Source organism: Nannobrachium achirus (assembly GCF_963921795.1).
Source record: "Nannobrachium achirus genome assembly, chromosome: 2".
NCBI lineage: Eukaryota > Metazoa > Chordata > Actinopteri > Myctophiformes > Myctophidae > Nannobrachium > Nannobrachium achirus.
The window spans coordinates 72,635,366-72,660,754 of record NC_137811.1 but is presented as its reverse complement, the minus strand read 5'-3'; the positions used below and the strand labels follow the sequence as shown (position 1 = coordinate 72,660,754).

Here is a 25,389-nt window from a genome sequence, read left to right as displayed (position 1 = left end):
GATTATTTTATCATTAATGTTACGCTTTTTGCGGACATTTTTGAACAGAAACACATATTTGAAGCATTTTTTTTTTATAAAATATTTTCGAACATTATTTTTAATTTAGCATCCGTTTTTCAAGAAAAAGTTGACTATAGCTCCTTTAAGTAAAAGTATGAATACTGCAATATATAAATATCCCGTTAGGGTGCCCTCACACCAAGATACCTATGAGAGTGGAATCCGCGTTCCGCCAATGCATTTCAATGAGAGTGAAGCGGTTTCATGCCAGCAGAGGATTTCTGCAAAAAAAAAAACGCTCCCTTCTCATTGAAATGCATTGGCGGAACGCGGATTCCACTCTCATAGGTATTTTGGTGTCTTACAAGTTAAAAGTCTATATATTTTTTGCACTGTTATTTAGTTTTTCTTTTTTTTCTGACAATATCTACTGCATAGTGCTGTGTTCTGTCTGTCAATCAATGTTAAATGAGATACTTTAATGGTGTCCTGTGTAAATAAGCAGAAACGCTTACTAGGATCTCCTTTTAGTTGAACGTGTACCAGTGATTTGTACTGTCATGAAACTGTACCTTTTCCTATGCAAACTTCTAATAAAGTCTTCACTCAATCAATCAATCAATACATTTACTTGAGTAAAAGTATAAAAGTATTGGTATAAAAATTTAGTCAAAAGTACAAAAAGTAAAAGTAGAAAATGTTTGAAAATAGCAGATCTACAAGCTCACAACGCGTCGCATCGCGATACGTTGTGAGCTTGTAGGTCGGCTATTTTCAAATAGCCAAGGTATTAAACAGGGCTAAAGTGGCTTACGTGTGTTTTATAATATTATAATTTACATCTTCAAAGTAACTAGTAACTCAGGTTTTCAAATAAATGTAGTGGCGTAAAAGTACAATATATGGATCCGAGATGTAGTGGAGAAGTAGTAAAAGTGCTGGAAATTGGAAATAATCAAGTACAAATAACTAAAATTTCTACTTAACACATCGGACGCCCACGTGGTTTTGACGTCTTAATTTGCTGGTGCCCATGGCAACGCGTCATTTTACCTATCGGCGAGAGTACTGGCGAGAAAAGTAATCCGAGTAAATGTAATCCGAGTATGTCCTGTTTATTTCGAGAAAAATCTTTTATTTCAGTCAGGACCGTTTTTATCATTTCTAAGACACAGTGTTTGTGTTACGGCATGTAGAAGAGGCTGCCGTTTTGAGAAAAAAATGAAAAAAGGAAGAGAATCCGGAGAAAACAGCATTTTTGTGCAGCCGCTAAACAGGAAGTCAACGAGACACACAGCACGTCCGGGTGACGTAATTGCGCGCTGCATGTTGGGAAATGGAGTTTGTTTCATCACCGCGGTAGCCAAGTGCAGTAGCTACATTACAGTATAGTTTACTGTACAACGCGTCAAACGCGTCGTGGGCCTCCAGCGACATCAAAGAAATTGACTTGTAGACACCACGTGGGCAGCCGATGTGTTAAAGTACATTACTTAAGTATACTTAAGGGGAGCACACACTGAACGCGGACGGCTGCGCAGCGTCGCGTCGCGGTATCGACGCACGTTAAGTGCCGCGCGGTAACCCCAACTGGATGCGGCGCGCTGCCACACAGCACATCCATTTCCCTGGTGGGGAGAACCATGGGAGAACATGTTCACCGCGCGGCAACGCTGGAAAAATAGAACGGCGGCGTATCGGCGCGGCAGACGAGGCGGCAGACCCGCAGATGCGCGCGTCTGACGCCGCCGGTGTGGGTTAGTTCATTGAAAATAACGGGGCTGTATTTTTTTACGTACCGCTTCCGCGCCGCCTCCGCGTCCAGTGTGTGTTCCCCTTAAGTTACCTTACACCACTGCATGGGGGTCCATGTTTCTAACATGAGGGGGCACGGCACGCGTCTCTCTGCTGCAAGGCTAATGTTTGCAGGAGCAGGAATGAGTGTGAATATGGATGGTTGTGTGCAGCGTTCAACGGGGCTGCTAACAGGGTTTAGAGCGTGTGGGGTTAGGAACGAGGATCAGGGCGGCCTTAAGGCTGGGATAATATGTTTAGGAACACGGTTTGGATGAGAGTTAATGTGGCAGTTCATCCTGCCACTGAGGCAGCAACACATTATGTCTTCTAGGTTTCCTGTATTTTCCCCCCTGCTGTATTTTAGCGTGAATTGGATCACACAACACGGGTTGAGGTTTGCTAACACAGGTTTGATTGGAATACATGTGACTCAGCGTGACTGAGGGGCAGTCATTTCGGAAGGCAGGGTTTTTCACTACTGCTAATATGACTTTTTTTTTTTTTTTTTTTTTCTAAAATGAAAAAAGCCACAAATGCATCTCAAAATATCTAGGCTACATTTCACTTAAACGCCAGAGCTTAACTCTGCATGTAAATAAGACTTTTTTTTTTTAAATTAATGTGAGAGATCGTCAGGTCATTTGCAGGTTAGACATTTATTTAGAACTTGAATATCTCAAAAGTAGTATTTCAGCATGGCATCATTCTATAAGCCATATCTTCAAAACTGTTGGGTCAATCTCCACAACCAATATATCATTTTGTAGCTATGATCCCCATCTTTCAAATGAAATGAAAATGAGAGAAAATGCAATGACTAGCCGTCAGCCGCGCTGGGACACATATTGTCCAATCAGAAAAGGGACAGAAAAAGTCCATTGAATTCACTGGGGTTTTGGAGTTACAGAAAACCGGTTTATATGGTGACAGAAAGATAACAGATTTATTGATTATCCGGTATCAATAAGCTGTGGGCTTACCAAGCCTGTTATCGAGCATAGCGGCCCATGACGTCATGTTTAAACAATCAACACAAGAGGCGATCAAGGAATTATCATTATAAATCATGAATCATTATTATAATTGATTAAAGTACTATAAAGCCATTTAACACTACTTGCAGATTAATGAAAGGTTGTTTTAATGATATTTAAAGATCATATTTGTTGTACTTTTGTCAATTATTGTCAGCTTCATAGATGGTCAAGACTGGCCAATAAAAAAGATACCAGTTCGGTTCAGGATTTGTCACCTGAAGTCTTTCCACAAAATAGAAAATGCTCGATAAAAGCCTGGCTCAATCAGCTGATCGGACCGATAAGGTGCTCATTATCAATAAAAAATAACAAGCTCCATCCCTACTCACACACCAGTGGTGACAAGCTGACACCGACCGGGTTCTGTGTCTTGCCCAAGGACACTTTGACATGTGGACAGGACGAGGAGCCGGGATTCGAACCGCCGACCCATGGATCATTGGCCGACCCGCTCCTAAGCCACAGCCGTCCCTATGACATTAGTCGTAAATGTAAACAGGGTACAGGTCCGGGACCCCTAGGGGGTCCTCAGAGTTACTACAGGTGTTCCTCCAAATCTTTGTGTGATAGAAACTTTTTTTCCCCCTTTTTTATATTAACCATTTGAACATATTCAGAGAACATTAACCAAAAATAGCAGATCTACAACTCACAATCTCACAACCCCATTTTCGGCAAAGAGCTTTGGTGAGGGGAAAAAAAGAGCAGACTAAGTACAGAGTGAAAGATCAAGTTTATTAAGTATTGACGATTCAAGTGGTTAAATATGCGAAAACACAAATTAACATGAAATCCAAAATACACGGATGATCGTTGCTGTCAAACGATGAAACTATATGTAATCTATATGAACAGGTTGTGGGGGTCCCTGCTTCACCTCTCTCTCAACTAAGGGGTCCTTGGCCTAAAAACATTGAAGACCCCTGATATAAAACACTATGATGTACAAAGTAAAAAACAAAAACAGAAAAAACGGCAGCAGTGAATGCTCCCCCACACCCCCCCTTCTCATCCTCGTTTAGTGCACTGATCCCCCCCGACTTGGTGGTTAAGCCCCTCTCGTTTGTGGGATTAACCCCGTAAATGCCTGGGAGACTCGTTAAGGTCTCATTAAAGGTTGAAACCCTGCCTGAATTAAAGGCTCTTAATTAAAAAAGCTGCGGGAAAACAAAGTGATGTTGAGCATGGACCATGTGGTGTTGTTGTTGTTGTTGTTTACCTTCTGACTGGACGAGACAACAACAGCATGAGGATGATGATGACATCATCAGGACAACAACACACATGCACCCAGGGCAAGATATGACTTCCGGTTGGTTCTAGTTGAAGTGGCGGAAGTGATGCATAGGCCTAGAATTATTGAATGCTTTAACCAGTGAAAAATAGCAGATATACAAGCTCACAGCGCGGCACCGAGTGCCGCGCTGCGAGCTTGTAGATCTGCTATTTTTGAAAAAGTCATGAAAATGTGGGCAAATCTTTGAATATATGTATTTTCAAAGCGAACGCTTGTAACTCAAATTTTGCTTCTGGGTGGTCCCTGGAACTAAATATTTTGAGATGACGGTCCGTGGCCAAATACATATCATTTTGGGGGTCCTTCACATGAAAAGGTTTGAGAACCACTGACATAGTAGTCTCTCAAAAACTAAGCTCAAGTTAAGTGAAAAAGACCTTTTCTTTGACGATGGCTGGCCAGATTGCTGACATAGAAATATGTGTACCCATTTTGAAAGGGATATTTCACTTAAAAAAAAAACGTTGGTAATTTTATCATCTAATCAGGCTTTTATGAACACCCTGAACAGTTTTTAATTTGCTTGATTCAATATTTAGATATTTGATGTAAATGTTTACCAGGCCCATTGTAACTTCAAACTTCATTTTAACCATGATAGATTCATTAAAAACACCCATTATTTTTTCTGGTGACTCATATTACCCTCCTAATACGTGAGCAGGCTGTGTTCTTTTTCGATAACTTTTTTAAAAATAAATGAAAAAAGTTATGGAAAATGGCCTGCTCACGTATTAGGAGGGTATTAACAGAATGGGTTTGCCGCTTCACTGTGATGTCACACTAACATAATCCCTTTTATGCCCATATATGGAGTTCCCTGATGTCATCAATATTAAGCCCATATCTAATAGGACTTCATATGGGAATGCCCATATATGGAGGCCACATCGGCCACATTACCACACTAACGGCTGGTTCTACAGAGAGGGATCTCCATGTATGGGCATATAAGGGTATGATGTCAGATGTCATAGACATCATAGGGCTTTCACATAACGAATAACTGAGCAAGCATATTTGGGCTCTCACAGCATATCTCCATACAGTACATGGATCTCCATATATGGGTACCAGGGGTCTCCATATATGCGTAACTGGTCCGATATACATCACTGGCCAGATGGCCAAGAATTGGAGCGACCTCGCACTTAAAACTCATTCCCTGCTAGGCCCGATAGTCCCAAGAATATTTTAATGCCTCTACCTGCCAGGCCCGATAGTCCCGAGAATTTCCCGTTTTTGAAAAAAAATGTAGTAGGCATGATAGCAATCGCGAAATTGCATGTTTAACCCCCATAGCAACCCCATCTTTCAAACATGGCAGCCATCTTTGTTTACATTTTAGGAAAACATAATGGCTGCTAGTTCATGAATGCCTGAACGGATTTCCATTCAGATTTTTTTGTTTGAAAGCTGTGAGCAATGTACACACACGTGGTGCATGATCTAGGCATGGGTGTGCATGATCCGTGCACTATGAATTACATGGAAGTCTATGGAGACAGAGGCATATGAGAGTACGAAGGTATTTTCAAATGGCGGGGAATGTGTTAAGGGTGAGGTAGCATGTCGCCCTGAGGTGTCTTACTAGTATTCTGGTGTCAAATCAAGAAGTCTCAAGACTAGGGTTGCCACCTTTCAGAAATTGAAATAAGGAACACCTCTTCCGGGCACGCGGTGCGTGCGTTCCGTGCGCGTGGCACAGCCGCCGGCCGGCGAAAAAATGCAGTCCCAAACCCATGAAATGCATAGAATAGTTATAACTATAACACACAACATGGTATAACCTATATTGTTTTGCAGTTTGAAGTGGCCAATTGTTTCTAAAATATGAATAAGTTAATTTTGTATGAAATAAAGCAATGTATGAATGATTTGAACCTGGCTCTTGTATTGGGTCACTTGGTGGTCAGTAAAGAGAAGGTAGTCAAGAAACCATTAAGTCATATACTTAAAGTTTAAAGTGCTTTATTAGCAACGAAGATTAAACATTTTTTACTTTAGGCTGAATAGGCTTCACTAGCCTGAACCTGAGCATAGCCTAGTTTAAAGTGCTTTATTAGCAATGAACATTGAACATTTTTACTTTAGGCTGAATAGGCTTCACTAGCCTAAACCTGAGCATAGCCTATTTTATGAACATTGAACATTTTTACTTTAGGCTGAATAGGCTTCACTAGCCTAAACCTGAGCATAGCCTATTTTATAAAGTGTCTACTGTCTACAATCTACTGTCTTGACACTCAAACCAAAATTGTTCTATAGATCATAATCTACAAATTGGAAGTAAAAAATAAACTTTAACACAAATTTAAAATGAAAACCAAAAATTACATGTACAAGGAACCCCACTATAGGCAGAGCGTAGAGCGCACCACAGCCGCAGCGACTGCGAGCCGCCTCACAGGTGGTCCTTCGTGCCTCTCCCTCCTTTTGCTGTCTTTTCCTGGGTTTTATTTCATTCATTATTGTTAAATTCTGTGTTGAGGTTTGTGTGACAGACCTTTATGGGGCATTTGGTTAAATACGGAACAAACCGCGTTCCGTATTGGTTCAATACGGAACGCATCTTTTAATTGTCCAATACGGAACGATTCCGTATTATACGGAACGGGTGGCAACCCTACTCAAGACACCTAACATGTACATGTAGTCCCCACGTTGTGCCCCACCCATCCTGAGCAAGACATTTATGAGACAACAAAGAACTATTGAAAGAAACCTCAGCCAGCAGGCACGTGCACACATAGACATCAAAGGGGACTTGAGCCCCTGCCCTTTTATCCCTCTGTAAAAAGTGTCCTCTCCAGACCATGAATGCAGTTTTTACTATGGTGAAATAAATGCAAATGCCCTCTTTCTATGCAACACCTGAAGGCAGCATTCAAGAGAATTGCCTTGTCCAAACTCTCCTGAACTTGAACGCAGCATCTTATGTTGAAAGAATCGCACTCTCTGTGTAGAAATCCATGCCGTTACGCCACATCTCCAGTAGTCATGATTATGCTTAGTTTGGTGTGGTATCAAGTACCGAAAATAGCCAAGCTCTGAGCTTGGAGGTCAGACGCAGGCTGTAGGGTGGTCATCTGACCTGACCGTTATGGAGGAGAGAGAGAGAGAGAGAGAGAGAGAGAGAGAGAGAGAGAGAGAGAGAGAGAGAGAATGGCAGGAATAGAACTACAGCTTGTAGATTTGTTTTACTGTATTCTATACCGTTTCTCTCTCACAGTTCAGTGTAAATGACAACTTATACTCTCTCTCTCCCTCTCCCTCTCCCTCTCTCTCTCTCTCTCTCTCTCTCTCTCTGACATGTGGAGATTTGCAAGGGGAGAAACTAACAGAGTTAATCTGTCCTTGATTCCTCATGGCTTGCCCCCCCCCCCCTCCTCTTCTTGGTAAACTAGGTCACGACTAAAGCAAAGCCAATCCAACGGCTAAAAATAAAAAAGTTGGGCAACAATAAAGAAGCAATCAAACAATAAGGAATCAGAAATATCATCCCATTGTTTCCGCCTGGATGGAGTCATAGAGAGGATTCTAACACTGTGGGGGGGGGGGGGGGGGGGGGGGCTCACGGGGCAAAGATGTCCATTGTCTTCGGATGATGAGACCGAAATATGTTTCAGAAGAAAGCTCTGCCCGTAGCCTACAAACACACAGAAAGCCCCGCCTGTAGCCTAAAAGTGAAAAGAAGTGAAGCGGTGCTATTTACGAGTTATTTTCACCAAGCGTCTCGCTAGCCAGGGACGTGCAGAGAATGTTAGAGGCGAAAATATCGAAAATAGAAGACCTCCAAGCTCACAACGCGTCGCAGCTGTGAGCTTGGAGGTTGGCTATTTACCTTGCTTGATACCACACCGAACTATAGCATAATCAAGTCAATACTGGAGATGTGGTGTAACGGCATGGATTTCTACACAATTCTTTCAACATAAGATGCTGCGTTCAAGTTCAGCAGAGTTTGGACAAGGCAATTCTCTTGAATGCTGCCTTCAGGTATGGCATGGAAAGAGGGCTTTTTCATTTCTTTCACCACAGTAAAAAATGCATTCCTGTCCTGCACTTTTTACAGACGGATAAAAGGGCAGGGGCTCAAGCCCCCTTTTGATGCCTATGTGTGCACGTGCCTGCCGCTAGCCAATCACAGTGTGTCCTGCGAAAGCTTGCGGCCAATGGGACCCTGGGCATACAGTAGGCCATATCTAGGCCAGATGTAGGCCATATCTAGGCCAGATGTAGGCCATATCTAGGCCAGATGTAGGCCATATCTAGGCCACCTAAGTACAGAGTGAAAGGTCAAGTTTATTAAGTATTGACGGTTCAAGTGGTTCAATATCTGAAAACACAAATTGACATGAATCCAAAATACACTGACGATTGTGCTGTTAAACTATGAAACTAAACTAGTATATGGTATCTATGGGCTGTGGGGGTCCCTGCTTCATCTCTCTCTCAACTAAGGGGTCCTTGGCCTGAAAACGTTGAAGACCCCTGGCGTGGACAGAAAAAAAAGCGATCCAAGTACAGAGATAACTCCGGTCCCATAAACTGAATTTCTGCCGCAATTTCTGCTAAACCAATCAGATCCATCCATCTCCAGACCCCCCCCCCCTCCCCCCTGCCCCATCGCCCATCAGCGCCAGAGCTCTGCTGGCATGGCCCACATGGCCACACCCACCACTCCCTCTGCCAACCACACGCCCGTCCTCTGTGCCAACACCATGCTGGAGGGACTGGCACCAAGCCGCGCACCGCGGCACGCACGCACGCACGCTCACTCTCACACACACACACACACACACACACACACATAGTGATGCCCACTTATACTCAACTTTTTACAGAAAAACAACCAAGAGAGAAAACCCATTAATTTAGTTGAACACCAGCCAGAGATGAATGGAAGACAATGGAGCAATAAAACTAATGTATCCATTCCTTCAATTCATAAAGTCCTTCCTTCCTTCCTTCCTTCCTTCCTTCCTTCCTTCCTTCCTTCCTTCCTTCCTTCCTTCCTTCATTCATAAAGTCATTCATTCATTCATTCATTCATTCATTCATAAAGTCATTCATTCATTCATTCATTCATTCATTCATTTATTGATGTGGGCGGCTGCGTCTCAGGAGGTAGAGCCGGTTGTCCAATGATCCATGGGTCAGAGGTTCGAATCCCGGCTCCTCCTCCTGTCTACATGTGGAAGTGTCCTTGGGCAAGACACTGACTGAACCCCACATTGCCTCCAGTGAGTGGGTCGGTACAAGACACTGAACCCCACATTGCCTCCAGTGAGTGGGTCGGTACAAGACACTGAACCTCACACTGCCTCCAGTGAGTGGGTCAGTACAAGACACTGAACCTCACACTGCCTCCAGTGAGTGGGTCGGTACAAGACACTGAACCCCACATTGCCTCCAGTGAGTGGGTCGGTACAAGACACTGAACCCCACATTGCCTCCAGTGAGTCGGTCGCTGTCAGCTTTGCCACCGTTGGTGTGTGAATGTGCGACTGTTCGCCGCTTCACCTCCCAATGTATAAATGAATGAACCGTTGTAAAGCGCTTTGAACACTTGGAAAAGCGCTATGAAAATGCAATTCACTCATTCATTCATTCATTCATTCAGTCATTGTCAAAATGAAGAAGTGGACATGCATTAATTAATTAATAAGCTGTGTTGCAATTTATATTTCCACTGGATAAGCACTGTGCTGATCTTCCTTTTCTACCCGTGAGTTAAGATTCCGGAAGTTTTGCGGAGAAAAATGACCATGGCGTCAATGAAGCAAAATCTGTCATAAAAGAAGCGTCAGTTTATCCTTATATTTGTATTTCATTGCGTCATCAAATTGCAGTTGCAATGCATGAGAAGCACCACTGATAATGCACAGCCCTGAAACATGACGGTCGTATCTGATATCATGATTCACACGCTGCTTTAGCTCCGTATTCCTCCGTGTTATCCTTCTGCTTTCTGTGCAGGAGTTCTAAGGTTTTAGATGTTCTCTCTGCACTGTTTAGAGTTGCATCGTATGCCCTGCTCGTTTAGCTTCCATGCTATTTGCCTGTTCTGTTTCATGCCGTCCAGCGTTGGTATAATCTGTTCGGCTCCAGATTTCATTTTGCTGTGCCATGTTCAAAAGACGCTAGAAAAGCGCTATAACTTTCATAAAACCAGTAAGACTCCCTATAGGGAGACAAGTGACCGTCAGGTCACATGTATACAGAAATAGGCCAGTTTAGCGCTTTGCGTGAGTCCAAAAATGTGTTTGAAAAACTCGGCCTGATGGTGGCGCTAAATGGGACAGATCCATGTTGATGACATGACTGTAGACATACTGTGTACCGCTTTGCGTGGTCAATATAACGGACCAGTTACCCATATATGGAGATCCATGTATATGTAGATATGGGCATGTTGGTTGGATCAGCGGTTCTACAAAAAGAAAAGTGTACAGTAATGGCAGGGGAAGTCACATGATGTCACAATGTCAACATAATTGAGGGTGCTACAGAAGGACGTACGGACAGGATGTGCCGGTTTTCATAGTTAACTGCGACCTACGGCTGCAATAATACATTGGCTCATAGAGGTATAATTATTTCACAAAAAAGCTTTTTAGACGTTGGTCCAAAGTTTTTGTGTAGAAAGTTTGGTGCAGATTGCCCAACCCCTCCCACGAGGAGATGTATAACATCACAGATCACTGATAACAAATAACATTTTTCTTTTTAAATGTCAAAATGACCTAAAATGGCTTGTAGATTAGTTATTTTTGTTGCTTGATACCATCGTACGTATAATAGCCTAAGGCTTACACGCACGTGCACGCGCACACACAGACACATGCACACGCGCACACAGGCTGGTAGAGGGGTAGATTGCTATCGGGGTTTTAATTGATCTGGGTCACAGTTTAATGTGAGGGGGGGATTATGGTGTTATCGGAGAGAGAGAGAGAGAGAGAGACAGAGAGAGACAGAGAGAGAGAGAGAGAGCTCTCTTCAGCCTCATGTATGCTCGGTCGTGCGATGGTGTTGCACGCTGAGAATCGCAGACATACAAGGTCAAGGGTCGGCTATTCCCAGCACCTGCCTGTCTGTCTGCCCCCCCCCCCCCCCCCCCTCTTATCTGTTATCAGTGCACAGAGAGCAGAGTGAGACGGGTGGTCTGCCTGCCCCCCCACCCCCCCACCCCCACCGAGAGCAGTGAGACGGGTGGTCTGTCTGCAGAGAGAGATCACAGCCGGTGACGTTAAACCCTCCGCTAAAACGTTAACCCCCCCTCTCTCTCTCTCCCCCCCGCCTGGCGGCCTTGATGACAGGCGTGTGCGTGTGTGTGTGTGAACAAGATGAACTTAATCCAACGCTAGGATGCAAGGATGCTAGGATGCAGGATGCTAGGATGCTAGGATACAGGATGCAAGGATGCAGGATGCAGGATGCTAGGATACAGAATGCTAGGATGCAAGGATGCTAGGATACAGGATGCAAGGATGCAAGATGCAGGATGCTAGGATACAGGATGCTAGGATGCTAGGATACAGGATGCTAGGATGCAGGATGCAGGATGCTAGGATGCAGGATGCAGGGTCGCTGTGACGGTGTCAGGTAGGAGCTACTGTACTTCTGGAATATGTGAAGTACAGTGCTTTAAGGCACAAGGGGGCACTGGTCTTTTTCAGCTTCTTGACCTTGACATGTTAATATGTGTCTCTTCCCTGCTGAGGGGAGTAAGGAAACACAAAAACACAGCTGTTTAAAAACTGAGGATATCGGTTACAATGAGAAGGTTCTCAAAGATACACACTTAGATAATGTGGAAAAAAACGGAATAAATACAAAAAATCCAAACCCAAACCTATTGTGTTCATTTGCTGGACTTCACAATTGCCTCCTTTTCCTGTCGCTCCTTTCGGAACCTCTCCCTCCGCTATGCAGCTCCGAGATGAGGTTCCTCGCTCTCGTCATCCACAATCGGTCCGTTGCGGGGAAGCTCCACCGTTCAGGAACACTTCTTACCTTTTGTGAACATCCCATCCTAAAAGTAAAGGTCCCTAGCAGGTCTCTCAGGGGTTTAACTCTCAAGCGTGGAAGAACATCGAAGCAGTGTGTTGAAATAAAGAGCTTATATCGCTCATTTTGTCATGTTTTTTAAGACATTCCGGAAGTTGCGGCCGCATAGGAAACATTACTACCTCCCCTAGTCACGTGGTATAGACACGACGAATAATAGTGTGGAAAATAATGCACCGGCTGACAAAATGAACGATTTAAACTCTTTATTTCAACACGCTGCTTCGATGTTCTTCCACGCTTGAGGAGTAAACAGACGAGAGACCGGTATAGGACCTTTACTTTTTGGATAGGATGTTCACAAAAGGTAAGAAGTGTTCCTCGATGGCGGAGCTTCCACCCAACATCGCGATTGAGGATGGCAAGAGTGAGGAACCTCATCTCGGAGCTGTATAGCGGAGGGAGAGGTTCCAAAAGGAGCTAGGGTGAATGTAATTCACTACATTAGAGGTGTTTTATGACGCAACGCCTAGGGCTGTCACGATATGACATTTTACATGACGATTAATTGTCACTCAAATAATTGGCGATTAACGATTTAATTGTGTTTTTGTCGTTGATAATTACATTTCTGTTTGGCTTTTAGGCTTTGAAGTTGTACCTGGTACATATGACACATAACCTAAATATACAAAGAAATTATGGACATATTTGACAACTTTCTACTTAAAAAATAACATTGATAGTGGAAATAGCCGATCTACAAGCTCACAACGCGTCGCGATGCGACGCGTTGTGAGCTTGTAGATCTGCTATTTCCACTATTTCTGAATTTTTTCAACGTTCACGATCATGACGATTATGACAAAATAATTGCGATAATGTCAAATAATCACGATTAGACGATTATGTAATAATTGTGACAGCCCTAGCAACGCCCCGTCAAACCACAACCCTCTCTCTCTCTGCTCCATAAAAGCGTATTCATGGAGCGTTGGCTCCATGTCTGCCGTTTCCTCTGCGCTCCAACACATGCAGATCAATGTGATCACACACACAAATACACTTCTCGTGAGCCTTGTGAGCTTGTAGATCGGCTATTTTCGGTACTTGATACCACACTGAAGTAAGCACAACCAAGTAAATTCTGGAGATGTGGCGTAACAGCATGGATTTCTAAGGGCAATTCTTTCAACATAAGATGCTGCATGCATTCAAGTTCAGGAGAGTTTTGGACAAGGCAATTCTCTTGAATTGATGTCCATGTGTGCACGTGCCTGCTTGTTGGAAGAGAAGAGGGTGGAGGATGTTTTCTGATGTGTCCAGATTTGACAAACATACAGTGAACCATGTTCTCACACACACACACACACACACACACACACACACACACACACACAGCACTGTCACATGTTGTCACACGGAGGGACTCTGCCAACTCCAGCGACACTTTGCCAATCATCACCCTGTCATTCTGAAGACACATGCAGCACACACAGGGAACACACACACACACACACACACACACACACACACACACACACACACACACACACACACACACACACACACACACACACACACACACACACACACACACACACACACAGTAGATCTGCTACTTGTATGCTTTATTTTCTTTCATAGTTTCACAGCTTCTATAAAGATTGCTAAGCTCATAGCTCCCGTCTTGGCTCCTTTATTTAAGAAGATTGTTTAGCTCGCCACAAACACATACGTGTGGTGAGGGCAGAAGATGCCAAGTATCGCGAGACTGTCCACGGTTTCCTGTCTGGCAACTAGGGCTGACCCCAAAAAATCAAATATTCGGGGGGGGGGGGGACAGGTTTATATCCGATCTGCAAACTTAAAGGGATCCCTGGCTAATACGACAAATATGCCTTAATACATTATAATTGTCCTCTATAACTACAATGTAAAATTAAAAACACCTTAAATATTTTATTTCTTCTAGAATTAGCTAATCTTTCACTAAACAGGGGAAATGCCCGTTGCAAGTTGATGATGTCATAAATGTCATGTGTGATCTATCCCTATGGAATTTATGGCATGCATGTGCAAATAAAAACAAATGTAATACTTCCTATGGTTAATATGAGCATCAAATCAATATTTCAAATGTGTGTTTTTTGCACATGCATACCATAAATTCCATGGGGATAGATCACACATGACATTTATGACATCATCAACTTGCGACAGGTATTTTCCCTGTTGAGTGAAATATTAGCTATTTCTAGAAGAAAATACAATATTTAAGGTGTTTTTAATTTTACATTGTAGTTATTGAGGACAATTATATATGTATTAAGGCATATTTGTCGTATTAGCCAGGGATCCTTTTAAAACTAGTCGCTCGTGAGTCGCGCTGCTGCTGCTGTTGCAGCCGTGACGCGTTTACATTTATTTACAGACATGACATGATTGTCAATCCATCCTACTGTACTGCAAAAAAAACACATTTCTTATCCACAAGTTTCCAACATCCCATCATGCATTGCGCTGAAATTGGACGGAGCTTAGGGCGCCAAACCGATTATATGACAAAGGTCTCAGTCGTTCATCATAAATAGTGTAAATCATGAGCTGGTCTAGCTGGCTCCCTTCACTGTCATGTATTTAGTGTATATAATAGTGTATATAATAGTGTAAATCATGAGCTGGTCTTTGCTGGCTCCCTTCACTGTCATGTATTTAGTGTATATAATAGTGTATATAATAGTGTAAATCATGAGCTGGTCTTTGCTGGCTCCCTTCACTGTCATGTATTTAGTGTATATAATAGTGTATATAATAGTGTAAATCATGAGCTGGTCTAGCTGGCTCCCTTCACTGTCATGTATTTCATGGCACTTCCGGTGAGAGTTTTGGCACCCATGGTGAGGTGTCATGGTGCATGCCCGGATTCGCATGTTTCCATTCCTTCCATGCTTTCCTTGGTTAGACACTGCACTGCTGCTAGCGCAGCAACGCCCCCAGCATGGATTCATTTTGTTATCGCCAACGGACAAAAAATAAATTGTGCACGAAAGAAATACGGGCAGGTTCCCATGGCAGTACCAACATGACACTGCACATGGTGTAGGTGCCAGGGTGATGCTAGGGCGAGGCTTATGGGTGTTTTACTATGGTGGCACAGTCACTTATTTGTGATGCGTGCACGTGTGTGTGTGTGTGTGTGTGTGTGTGTGTGTGTGTGTGTGTGTGTGTGTGTGTGCGTGCCTGTGTGTGTGTGCGTGTGCGTTGCTGTCAAGTCCCCTTCCCAGCAACAGAACAGAGGTCTCTGTGGGCCGTGGCAGAACTACAGTCATCACATGCACACTGAGTGTGTGTGTGTGTGTGTGTGTGTGTGTGTGTGTGTGTGTGTGTGTGTGTGTGTGTGTGTGTGTGTGTGTGTGTGTGTGTGTGTGTGTGTGTGTGTGTGTGTGTGTGTGCGCACGTGCATGTGAGTGTGTGTGTGTGCGGTGTGTGTGCGGTGTGTGTGTGTGTGTGTGTGTGTGTGTGTGTGTGTGTGTGTGTGTGTTAACAGATGGTAAAGCAGATGATCCTCTCTCAACTCACTCATGACCGTCCATATTTATTTCATGGTTGCTGGCCCGCAGCCCCCCCCCCCCTCCTCCCTCCCCCTATCCCCCCGCCCCCGAGCTTCAACATGAGGGGGGGGTGGGGGGGGCTCTGCCAACGCACACACAAGTGTTTGGAAAAGGAATGAAAGAGGAAAGCAAATGTGAGAGAGGTATAGAGGTAGACTGTAAATAAGAATGTGGTGGAGAGAGAGAGAGAGAGAGAGAGAGAGAGAGAGAGAGAGAGAGAGAGAGAGAGAGAGAGAGAGAGAGAGAGAGAGATAAAGAGAGAGATAAAGAGGGAGATGAGAGAGGGAAATGAACAAGGGAGAAGCTGCAAAAATCATCAAAGGAAAACAATGGTCCTGTTTCTGTGGTTTGTGCATCAAAGCTCTTAAAAAAACACAGATCAAAGACAGCAGCTGATATGTGTGTTGTTGAGAGCTAGGGCTGTACGCACGATGGCCTGGGTGATGCTAGGACTCGTGTACGATGTTCTGGACAGCCGATATCCCCGTTGTCATCCCTTGGGATGGGTCTGTTATCACCGTTGTCATCCCTTAGCCAAGGCTCAGTAGTCTGACTACCAGCTCCCAGGAGCTGGGAGCACCGTTATCACCCTTGGTCTTGTCATTGCAATGTGCATGCGCCAACACACGTTCAGAGGAATAATGTACTGGTCGTTCCCTCCAACTCTAACCTCAGTAAAACTATGCCTAAACCTAACCCAAACCCTAACCTCAGTAAAACTATGCCTAAACCTAACCCAAACCCTAACCTCAGTAAAACTATGCCTAAACCTAACCCAAACCCTAACCTCAGTAAAACTATGCCTAAACCTAACGCTAAAATAAAAATGTCGGAGTGGTGCCTCCATCTCAGTAGCATCCTCAGTAAGAGCGCATGGCTAGAAATCCCAAACTGGTAGTCTCGAATCCCAGCGTGAGTAGGACTTCTTTTTCTTTTTCTGAACGTGTGTTGGCGCATGACAAGACCAATTAAGGCTGATAACTGGTCTCCCAGATCCTGGGAGCTGGTAGTCTACTACTGAGCCTTGGCTAAGGCATGACCACGGCGGCACGGCGATAACAGACCCATTCCAAGGGATGATAATGCATGTATCAGGTGGTCTGATAGATAGATAGATAGATACCTTTATTATCCCAAGGGGGAAAATCTGTTGCCCAGAGGCAGCACAGCAGTATAAGGTTATTTACAAAGTTACAGAGAAGTATGAAAAAGATAAAAGAAAAAAACAAGAACAGAGTACAGAGTACAGTAAGTACAGTAAGAGCAAGGTGCAACAAGAAAGGGAACAAATAATATATATAAATATATATACATAAAGTGTCCTAAAGCACAACTATCAATATAATACAGTGCCCAAATCAAAGTGACCATGACAGTCAATGCTAGTTAGTGCAACACGTATCTCTACATCATGTCAAACACAAGCAGAAATACAACAAACAAAAAAACTACTAGCACAACATAATAGTGCAGTGTCCAAAGTCAGAGCGATAAAAACAACTAGCAAAAGAAAAAAAACACAAGAAAGGGTGATGCCGTTTCTGGATGATGCTAGGACTCATGTACAAGGGTCTGGATGATGCTAGGACTCATGTACGATGGTCTGGATGATGCTAGGACTCATGTACGAGGGTCTGGATGATGCTAGGACTCATGTACGAGGGTCTGGATGATGCTAGGACTCATGTACTATGGTCTGGATGATGCTAGGACTCATGTACTATGGTCTGGATGATGCTAGGACTCATGTACGAGGGTCTGGATGATGCTAGGACTCATGTACGATGGTCTGGATGATGCTAGGACTCATGTACGAGGGTCTGGATGATGCTAGGACTCATGTACGATGGTCTGGATGATGCTAGGACTCATGTACGATGGTCTGGATGATGCTAGGACTCATGTACGAGGGTCTGGATGATGCTAGGACTCATGTACGATGGTCTGGATGATGCTAGGACTCATGTACGAGGGTCTGGATGATGCTAGGACTCATGTACGATGGTCTGGATGATGCTATCCACCCGTTTCTGCAGGAATTTACTGTAGAATAATGTGTGTGGGAGTGGGACACATCCGGGTATTCTGGGACCGTCAATGACGGTCGGGATTGCGATTATGGCTCAGCTGTGGCGCAGCTGCGAGCAGGAACTACTGCCCACCTTCTGCGCAATGCATGATGGAATGCTGGAAACCTTTGGATTATCCACCTCTTTCCGCGGGAATTTACTGGAGAATGTTTTGCACCACACTGCACCACACTTCCGGTTAACAGCAGACATACTAGCTCACGTCACGTCGCAGATGCAGCCGTTGTGAGCTTGTAGATCATACTCGGCTGCGGCGCCGGAGGCTCCGTCCAATTTCTGCGCAATGCACGATGGGATGTTGGAAACTTGTGGATAGGACTCGTGTACGATGGCCTGGATGATGCGAGAGAACCTTGTATGTCCAAAACTATAACTTTTCAGGGAATGTGGGAAAAAAAGACCGGTAGAAGCAGTGCTCTTCCGAGCACAGGTCTCCACCAGGTCAGGTAAGGTTATTGTGGCCTCCTGGTGGCGCTATAAGAAGCAGATGTGAAAAGGGTGCCATTCCTTCTCCTGCCGGTCACGGCAATCGGACGCTGCATTCATGATTCGAGGCATTTGTTCCAAAGATGTGTTTGGCAAAAGTCAACCTGCTGGTGGCACTATAACATGCCAATGTGAAAAGGGTGGCATTTGTTCCTTGACCTAGTGGGAATGTGTTTGCAAAATTGAACTAGTTTGTTGAAGCTTATTCATTATAATTATCAAAATCGCTATGACCGCACCGCGCCGCACCGCCACAATAAAGTGTCAGTTTTTAGTGCCTCTTCCCCGACTGGAATCCAGCCTTCAACCGCCAGCAGCGGTAGATCTCCTACTGAGACTTCAGCATCAGTCACAATGCGAAAGTCTCGGTAGGAAATGTCTATTTTTATCATTTCAACAAATATTCACTGTGTATTCACTCTATTGTGTTCCGAAAAGTTCCAAATTATCATCTCAAAGCAAAAAATACATACAAAATAAAAATAAATATCGATTCAAGGCAATTCAAAACTAGAAGAAGTGCTCTTCCGAGCACAGGTCTCCACCAGCCACGCGTCCTGGTGGTGCTATAATAGGCCAATGTAAAAAGGGTGGCATGTGTTCTTCACCAATCTTAGACCTTTCATGGCGCCACCATGAGCCTGATTTTAACATTTTGTAGTGTAATTTCGTCCTTGGCCTTTTGCGATTGTGCGTGCACAATTTCATTACAATTGCACGCTGTGTTAGATTTGAGGCATTTTGTTCGAAACGGATCAATCCTGCAAAGTTTGGAGGCCAATCTTAGCAAATCAGGATTGAATATTTAATACGGGACAGATCCGTCTTGATCATATGACTGTAGACATACTGTGTACTGATTTGTGTTAATTTTGGGTAAAATCTGAAGGAGTAATATCCAAAAATGTGTCTTACATAAGTCGGCCTCCTGGTGGCGCTATAAAAAGCTTTTTCCTTGGCCTATAAGGAGTGCGCTTACAAAGTTTGAAACTGATCGGTGGAGTTATAGGTAAAACCACGAATAGTTATAGTGCCACCATGAGGCTGATTTCAAAAATTTGAAGTGGCATTTCTTCCTTGGCCTAGTGGGAACATGTGTGCGTGATTCAATGTTAATTGCACTCTGCGTTTCTGATTTCAGGCGTTTTGTCCAAAACGGACCAATCTTACAAACTTTGAAAGCCAATCTCAGCCAATCAGGATGGAATATGGACAATCAGACAGATCCATGTCGATCACATGACTGTAGAGACACTGTCTACCGATTTGCGTGATTTTTGGACAAAATCTGTAGGAGTAGTGTAAAGAAATGTGTTTTGCAAACATTGGCCTCATGGTGGCGCTAGAACAGGGCCATTTAAAAAATGTGGGGCAGAGGTTCTGAATTGGCATCCAGGGAGTGCACTTACAAAGTTTGAAACTGATCGGTGGAGTTATAGGTAAAACCACGAATCGGCCTGTTATAGTGCCACCATGAGGCTGATTTCAAAAATTTGAAGTGGCATTTCTTCCTCGGCCTAGTGGGAACGTGTGTGCGCGATTTCATGTTAATTGCACTCTGCATTTGTGATTAGAGGCATTTTGTCCAAAATGGACAAATCTTACAAACTTTGTAAGCCAATATCAGCCAATCAGGATGGAATATGGACATGGACAATCAAACAGATCCGTGTCGATCACATGACTGTAGAGACACTGTCTACCGATTTGCGTGATTTTTGGACAAAATCTGTAGGAGTAGTGTACAGAAATGTGTTTTGCAAACATTGGCCTCATGGTGGTGCTAGAACAGGGCCATTTGAAAAATGTGGGGCAGAGGTTCTGAATTGGCATCCAGGGAGTGCGCTTACAAAGTTTGAAACTGATCGGTGGAGTTATAGGTAAAACCACGAATCGGCCTGTTATAGCGCCCCCATGAGGATGATTTCAAAAATTTGAAGTGGCATTTCTTCCTCTGCCTAGTGGGAACGTGTGTGTGCGATTTCATGTTAATTGCACTCTGCATTTGTGATTTGAGGCATTTTGTCCAAAATGGGCCAATCTTACAAACTTTGAAAGCCAATATCAGCCAATCAGGATGGAATATGGACAATCAGACAGATCTGTGTCGATCACATGACTGTAGAGACACTGTCTACCGATTTGCGTGATTTTTGGTCAAAATCTGTAGGAGTAGTGTACAGAAATGTGTTTTGCAAACATCGGCCTCATGGTGGCGCTAGAACAGGGCCATTTGAAAAATGTGGGGCAGAGGTTCTTAATTGGCATCCAGGGAGTGTGTGTGCTCATTTTGGCAGCGACCGGGCCAACGGCACCGGAGATTAGCTGTACACAAACTCGGAGGACGGACGGACGGACGGACGGACGGACGGACGGACGGACAGGGGCGAAAACATACTCTGTAGTTGGATACAACTACACTCTTTGCATCGTTGTGAATTAAATAATGGGGAACTTTGTCCCACTGCATAACTCCACCCCCTATAGCAAAAGAGAAGGATGTTTCTGGTTGGCCAGTCAGGGACCAATCAGAAGGCTGACAAAGGGTGAATTTCACCAAAATTCCACGCAAACAGAACAATCCTGCAAACTCTGGATCCATCCATCCATCCATCCATCCATCCATCCATCCATTCATTCACAAACACTGTGAGGCAGCTATCTGAGCAGACTGGTTATACATTCAATCATTCATTCATTCATTCTGAGCAGACTGGTTATACGATCCTTCATAGCAGCGTTGTGAGCAGAGCAGACAGCTCCACACATTTACCTCCTCATCTCATCGTGGACCTGGAGTCCTGCCAGGAGCTAAAAAGCCCAAATTGGTTTTGGGGTTCCTCTATAGCTGGTCCTGTTTAATGGGCGTCCCGACTCCCGGGCCCTGACAGGGGGCTCATCCTCTATAGCGCTGCTGCCTGTTTAATGGTGTCCCGGGCCCTGACAGGGGGGCTCATTTTTAAATGGCTGCTGACCAGAGAGCGACACACACAGCGTTTTTCTGCTGAGCTCAGGAGAAGCTCGATCTCCGTCCGTCCGTCCGCCCGGACGTGTTAATTATGCGACGTCTTCATCGGGCTTGTTTTATGTACACACGCCGAACACTTACTGCACACATTTATTCTGCCAACATCATCAGATCTCAGACCCCCCCCCCCCCCCCCCCCACGTTATGTTTTACAGCAGCGATGTCTCAGCATATATCGTCTCCGTCCAGCAATAAACCTCGCATCTCCCTAGTTTCAAATTTCTACTTCTTTTCGCAAAGTAAAGCCTTGCTTCGTCGCGAAGACGGTCGCACAAGACCTATAGTGAAAATAGCCGATCTACAAGCACACAACGTTTCACTAGTTTTAAATCATTGTTTAAATGATAAATGCAAAATGAACGGTGTTTGGACATACAAGGTTTCAGTTTCCGCCAACAACGATATATTAACTGTACACTGTACTGGACGTCTTGTTGGCCCTCCTCAGACCAGAGACCCCGCTCCCCTCTACCCCACCCGGACCGGCTGATTGGATAAAACGGAGGTTGATAACAGGAAGTGACAGGGAGGGGAGGGAGGGAGGGAGGGGGTGTGTGCCCCCCCCGGGGGACCAATGGAGGAGGAGAGCAACTCAATTATAACAGCAAACTGTCTCCGACAGACAGACAGACAGAGTAGAGCAGGGTTGTCAAACGTGCGGCCCGCGGGCCATTTGCGGCCCGGGGAGAGGTCCAATACGGCCCAGGACATGAGTTTCAAGTTAGGCAAGTCAAAATGCCTCTCCTTACCCCCTCCCCCAAATTCAAATTTCAAATAGATTATTGGGTCTTCTTTAACAAAAAAAATCATCTTTTTTTACCAAATGTATTGTAGCCTATAACTGTACTTCCAATATTTAAAGTAAATAATTAGAGTATGGTAATTCTTCTTCTTAATAATAAACAATAAACTAAAGTCATATATTGTAGTTATAGCAGTGATTGAGACAAAGCCAATTACAGCTCTGTAAGTAAACGTATCCGAGAACGCATGGGCATCCGCAGTTGGATGCAATCCGCAATCTATCTATAAATTAGCCAAAAGTGTGTGTTTCTATGTTTATGCCCGTAGCCAATCACGGGCCACGGGACCGTGGCCAATCAGCATGTTATTCAGACTAATGTCAGTAATAATGCGTACTATGAAAACCTCCACCGGCTGTCAGTCTGTCTGTCTGTCTGTCTGTCCGTCACACGTCACACTTTTCCCCTACTCATATCTCCGCCACCGTTGCCCCGATCCATGCCAAACTTTGCACACACACTCCTTGGCTGCCAAACCACAACCTCCCCACCCCTCATTTCTCACATGGCCCTCTTCTGGCACAACCATCAGGCCGATTTTTGCAAAACACATCTTTGGACACTGCTCCTACAGATTTTGGCCTAAGTCATGTCATCAACATGCATCTGTCCCATTTCCCATATTCCCTCCTGATTGGCTACAATCGCCTTCTAAAGTTGTGTATGCTAATGTCCGGTCCTTGTTGTCCTGGCATTGGTGATGCGCTGGTCAGCTTTTTTTCATAGCCCGCACCGCCCACCGCCCACAGCCCACAGCCCGTACGGAACGTAACCCGCCCGCCCCGCAACCCGCATTAAAAACTAGACCAGGTCAACCTGGTTGTGCCAGACCCCGGTTCTGCCAACCCCCTGTCTGTCATCATCATTTATGACATCATGCCTTTTGTAGGCATGTCATCATCATGTCATCATCATATATACCCTTTATATAGAAAACCCGGACAGACAGACCGACATTTGCTTATGTAGGCCTACCCATTTCATGGGTCTGGCAAAAAGATGGTATATCATCTAGTGTTGCCCGATCCCGATCACGTGATCGGATCGGCCGCCGATATGGTCATTTTTATAAGATCGGAGATCGGGAAAAAAATATCGAAAAAACACAACAATTTTTTTTTTTTTTTTTTTCAATTTTTTTTTTCTGGGAGTACTGAAAGTTACAGGTAAAGTGAATGCGATATGAAATGTAAGCTTACCATAATCACAGTAATCCTTAATCATTTTCAATCATATTCAAGGGCTTTTGGAGAAATGAGACAGACAGAGCACTGCAGAGGGAAGGTGATTGTGTCAGACTCTGTGTCCAGCTGGCAGCTGATGCCAATAAGTAGTAATTGGCCCCTTGTTAATGGATCAAAGGAAGGCAATTATGTCTCTCTGCACTGTCAACTAGCTGCTACTGCATACTTTTCAAGCAGACGGGTTAATTGGTTCTTAACTTATTTTGTTTCAACTTTAAAAATGGCCAATGTTTTACCAGTTTTTATATAGTTTGTTGATTATTTTTGATGCTGTAATGGTCTATTATATTTTATTTTTTGAGGTATTAAACAGGTTTTAAAAGTCCTTAAATCGTGACTTCACTGCCAAATTTCAAAGGCCACACCAAAGGTCCGCTGCACAATGATTGAGAAACACTGCACTAGTAGGCCTATATCACTATACACTACTCATAAGTTTTGTTTTTAATTTGTTGATTCAGTGCTGCACTAAGTGATAGAATGAATAGATTTTTTTTTCTTAATGCCTTGCCAAAAGATCGGATCGGGAAAGATCGGGATCGAATCGGAAGCAATAATATTTGATCTGTATCGGATCGGGAGCAAAAAAAACCTGATCGGGGCATCCCTAATATCATCTCCACAATAGCTCATCTTTATATACGGCTCTTCTAAGTACCCAAAGTCGCTTTACAGAAAGGTCTACAGCAGCACAATATTGTCATAGGCTAAATAAACAAACGTGTTGTTCAAATTCTGGGTTTAGCCTATTTGACAGCAAACAGACATTCATTCAAAGACGTTCATTCTGTCTAAATCGCGGGGGCATCGTCGGGGTAGTTTACAGTTTAGGCATTTAGCAGACGCTTTTAATCCAAAGTGATTTACAATAAGCAGATAATACATTACTATAATAACAAGATAACATGTCAGAACATCAATCTAAAACAATAAAATCAGTAAAGAGAAAAACAAAAACAAAAACAAATGTTGACTAGCTTCATGTATGGTCATTGAGTGGTGCTATGGGTCAAGGTGGAGTCTGAAAAGGTGAGTCTTCAGTCCACGGTGAAAGCTAGCGAGTGAGTCCGTTGTTCTAAGTGCAACAGGAAGTTTATTCCACAGCTTGGGGGCCAGGAGGGCAAACTGTCTCGGACGAGTGGATTTCTGTCCTGGGGCCTTCAGCGAGGGTTCTGTCAGCATCCCTGTGTTGGCTGATCTAAGTGAACGGGTGGGGTGTAGGGGTTGATCAGGTTTTGGAGGTATGGAGGTGCCATACCTTTGGCTGCTTTGATGGTCAGCATCAGTGTTTTGTATTCAGTGCGGGCCGCAAGAGGGTAAGATTGGCGTTTCAGGTTTCATGATTTTATGTCAATCATATTTATACAGCGCCTCACACTTCAAACAGACAGCAAAAGACGGACAATATTAAATCCAGCTGGTTAATGATTAATCACCAGATTGTAGAGATGGGAGCGACTCGAGGTGAGCGTGGTTGGTTCATTCAGCCAAAAAATCTGTCTCACTTGCGAAAGTTGTGTTTCAAATCGTATCCGTTGACTGGCTGGTTATATAACTTGACCGACACAAAGTATTTATAAACAGACAGTGTGGATGACAGAGACATTTAAGTGAAATCCTGATCAGCGACAAGGGCTGAATTGTTTGTGCATTCACCTCTGCTGTGCTCACGCTGTGTCTGATGGTGGACGCAAATGTTGGCGAATGTTGGCGCATTTTAAAACTCGCTCGCTCATGCTCGTATTCAAAACATTATGTTCTTATTCTTATAGGCCTACTCTTATTAAGAATAAAAGGCAAATAAGAGCAGGTGATTATTCTTATTTATTTTCTTCACATGAGAGCGGTGATAACCCCCCCGCCCGCCAATTGAGTCTGAAACCTTGACCCACGGGCGCCGCGGGCAACGGGTTGGCCCGCGCATCACTACCTGGCATCCTATAATGCGTATCGGATTATTGATGATGTTTTGGT

General features: G+C 44.1%; 1 protein-coding gene across 1 annotated transcript in view; it reads left to right on the top strand.

Moving 5' to 3' along the window:
- LOC308300414 (NACHT, LRR and PYD domains-containing protein 3-like) overlaps window positions 1–10,125 on the top strand; it is a gene marked incomplete at both ends in the record, with an annotated part of 87,878 nt that extends 77,753 nt beyond the window's left edge. Inside the window, 2 exons of the mRNA XM_080744243.1 lie at window positions 8,775–8,873; window positions 10,117–10,125. Of these exons, the coding sequence (XP_080600369.1) occupies window positions 8,775–8,873; window positions 10,117–10,125 (108 nt within the window). The remainder of the gene's footprint in view (window positions 1–8,774; window positions 8,874–10,116) is intronic.
- Window positions 10,126–25,389: the final 15,264 nt, after the last annotated feature.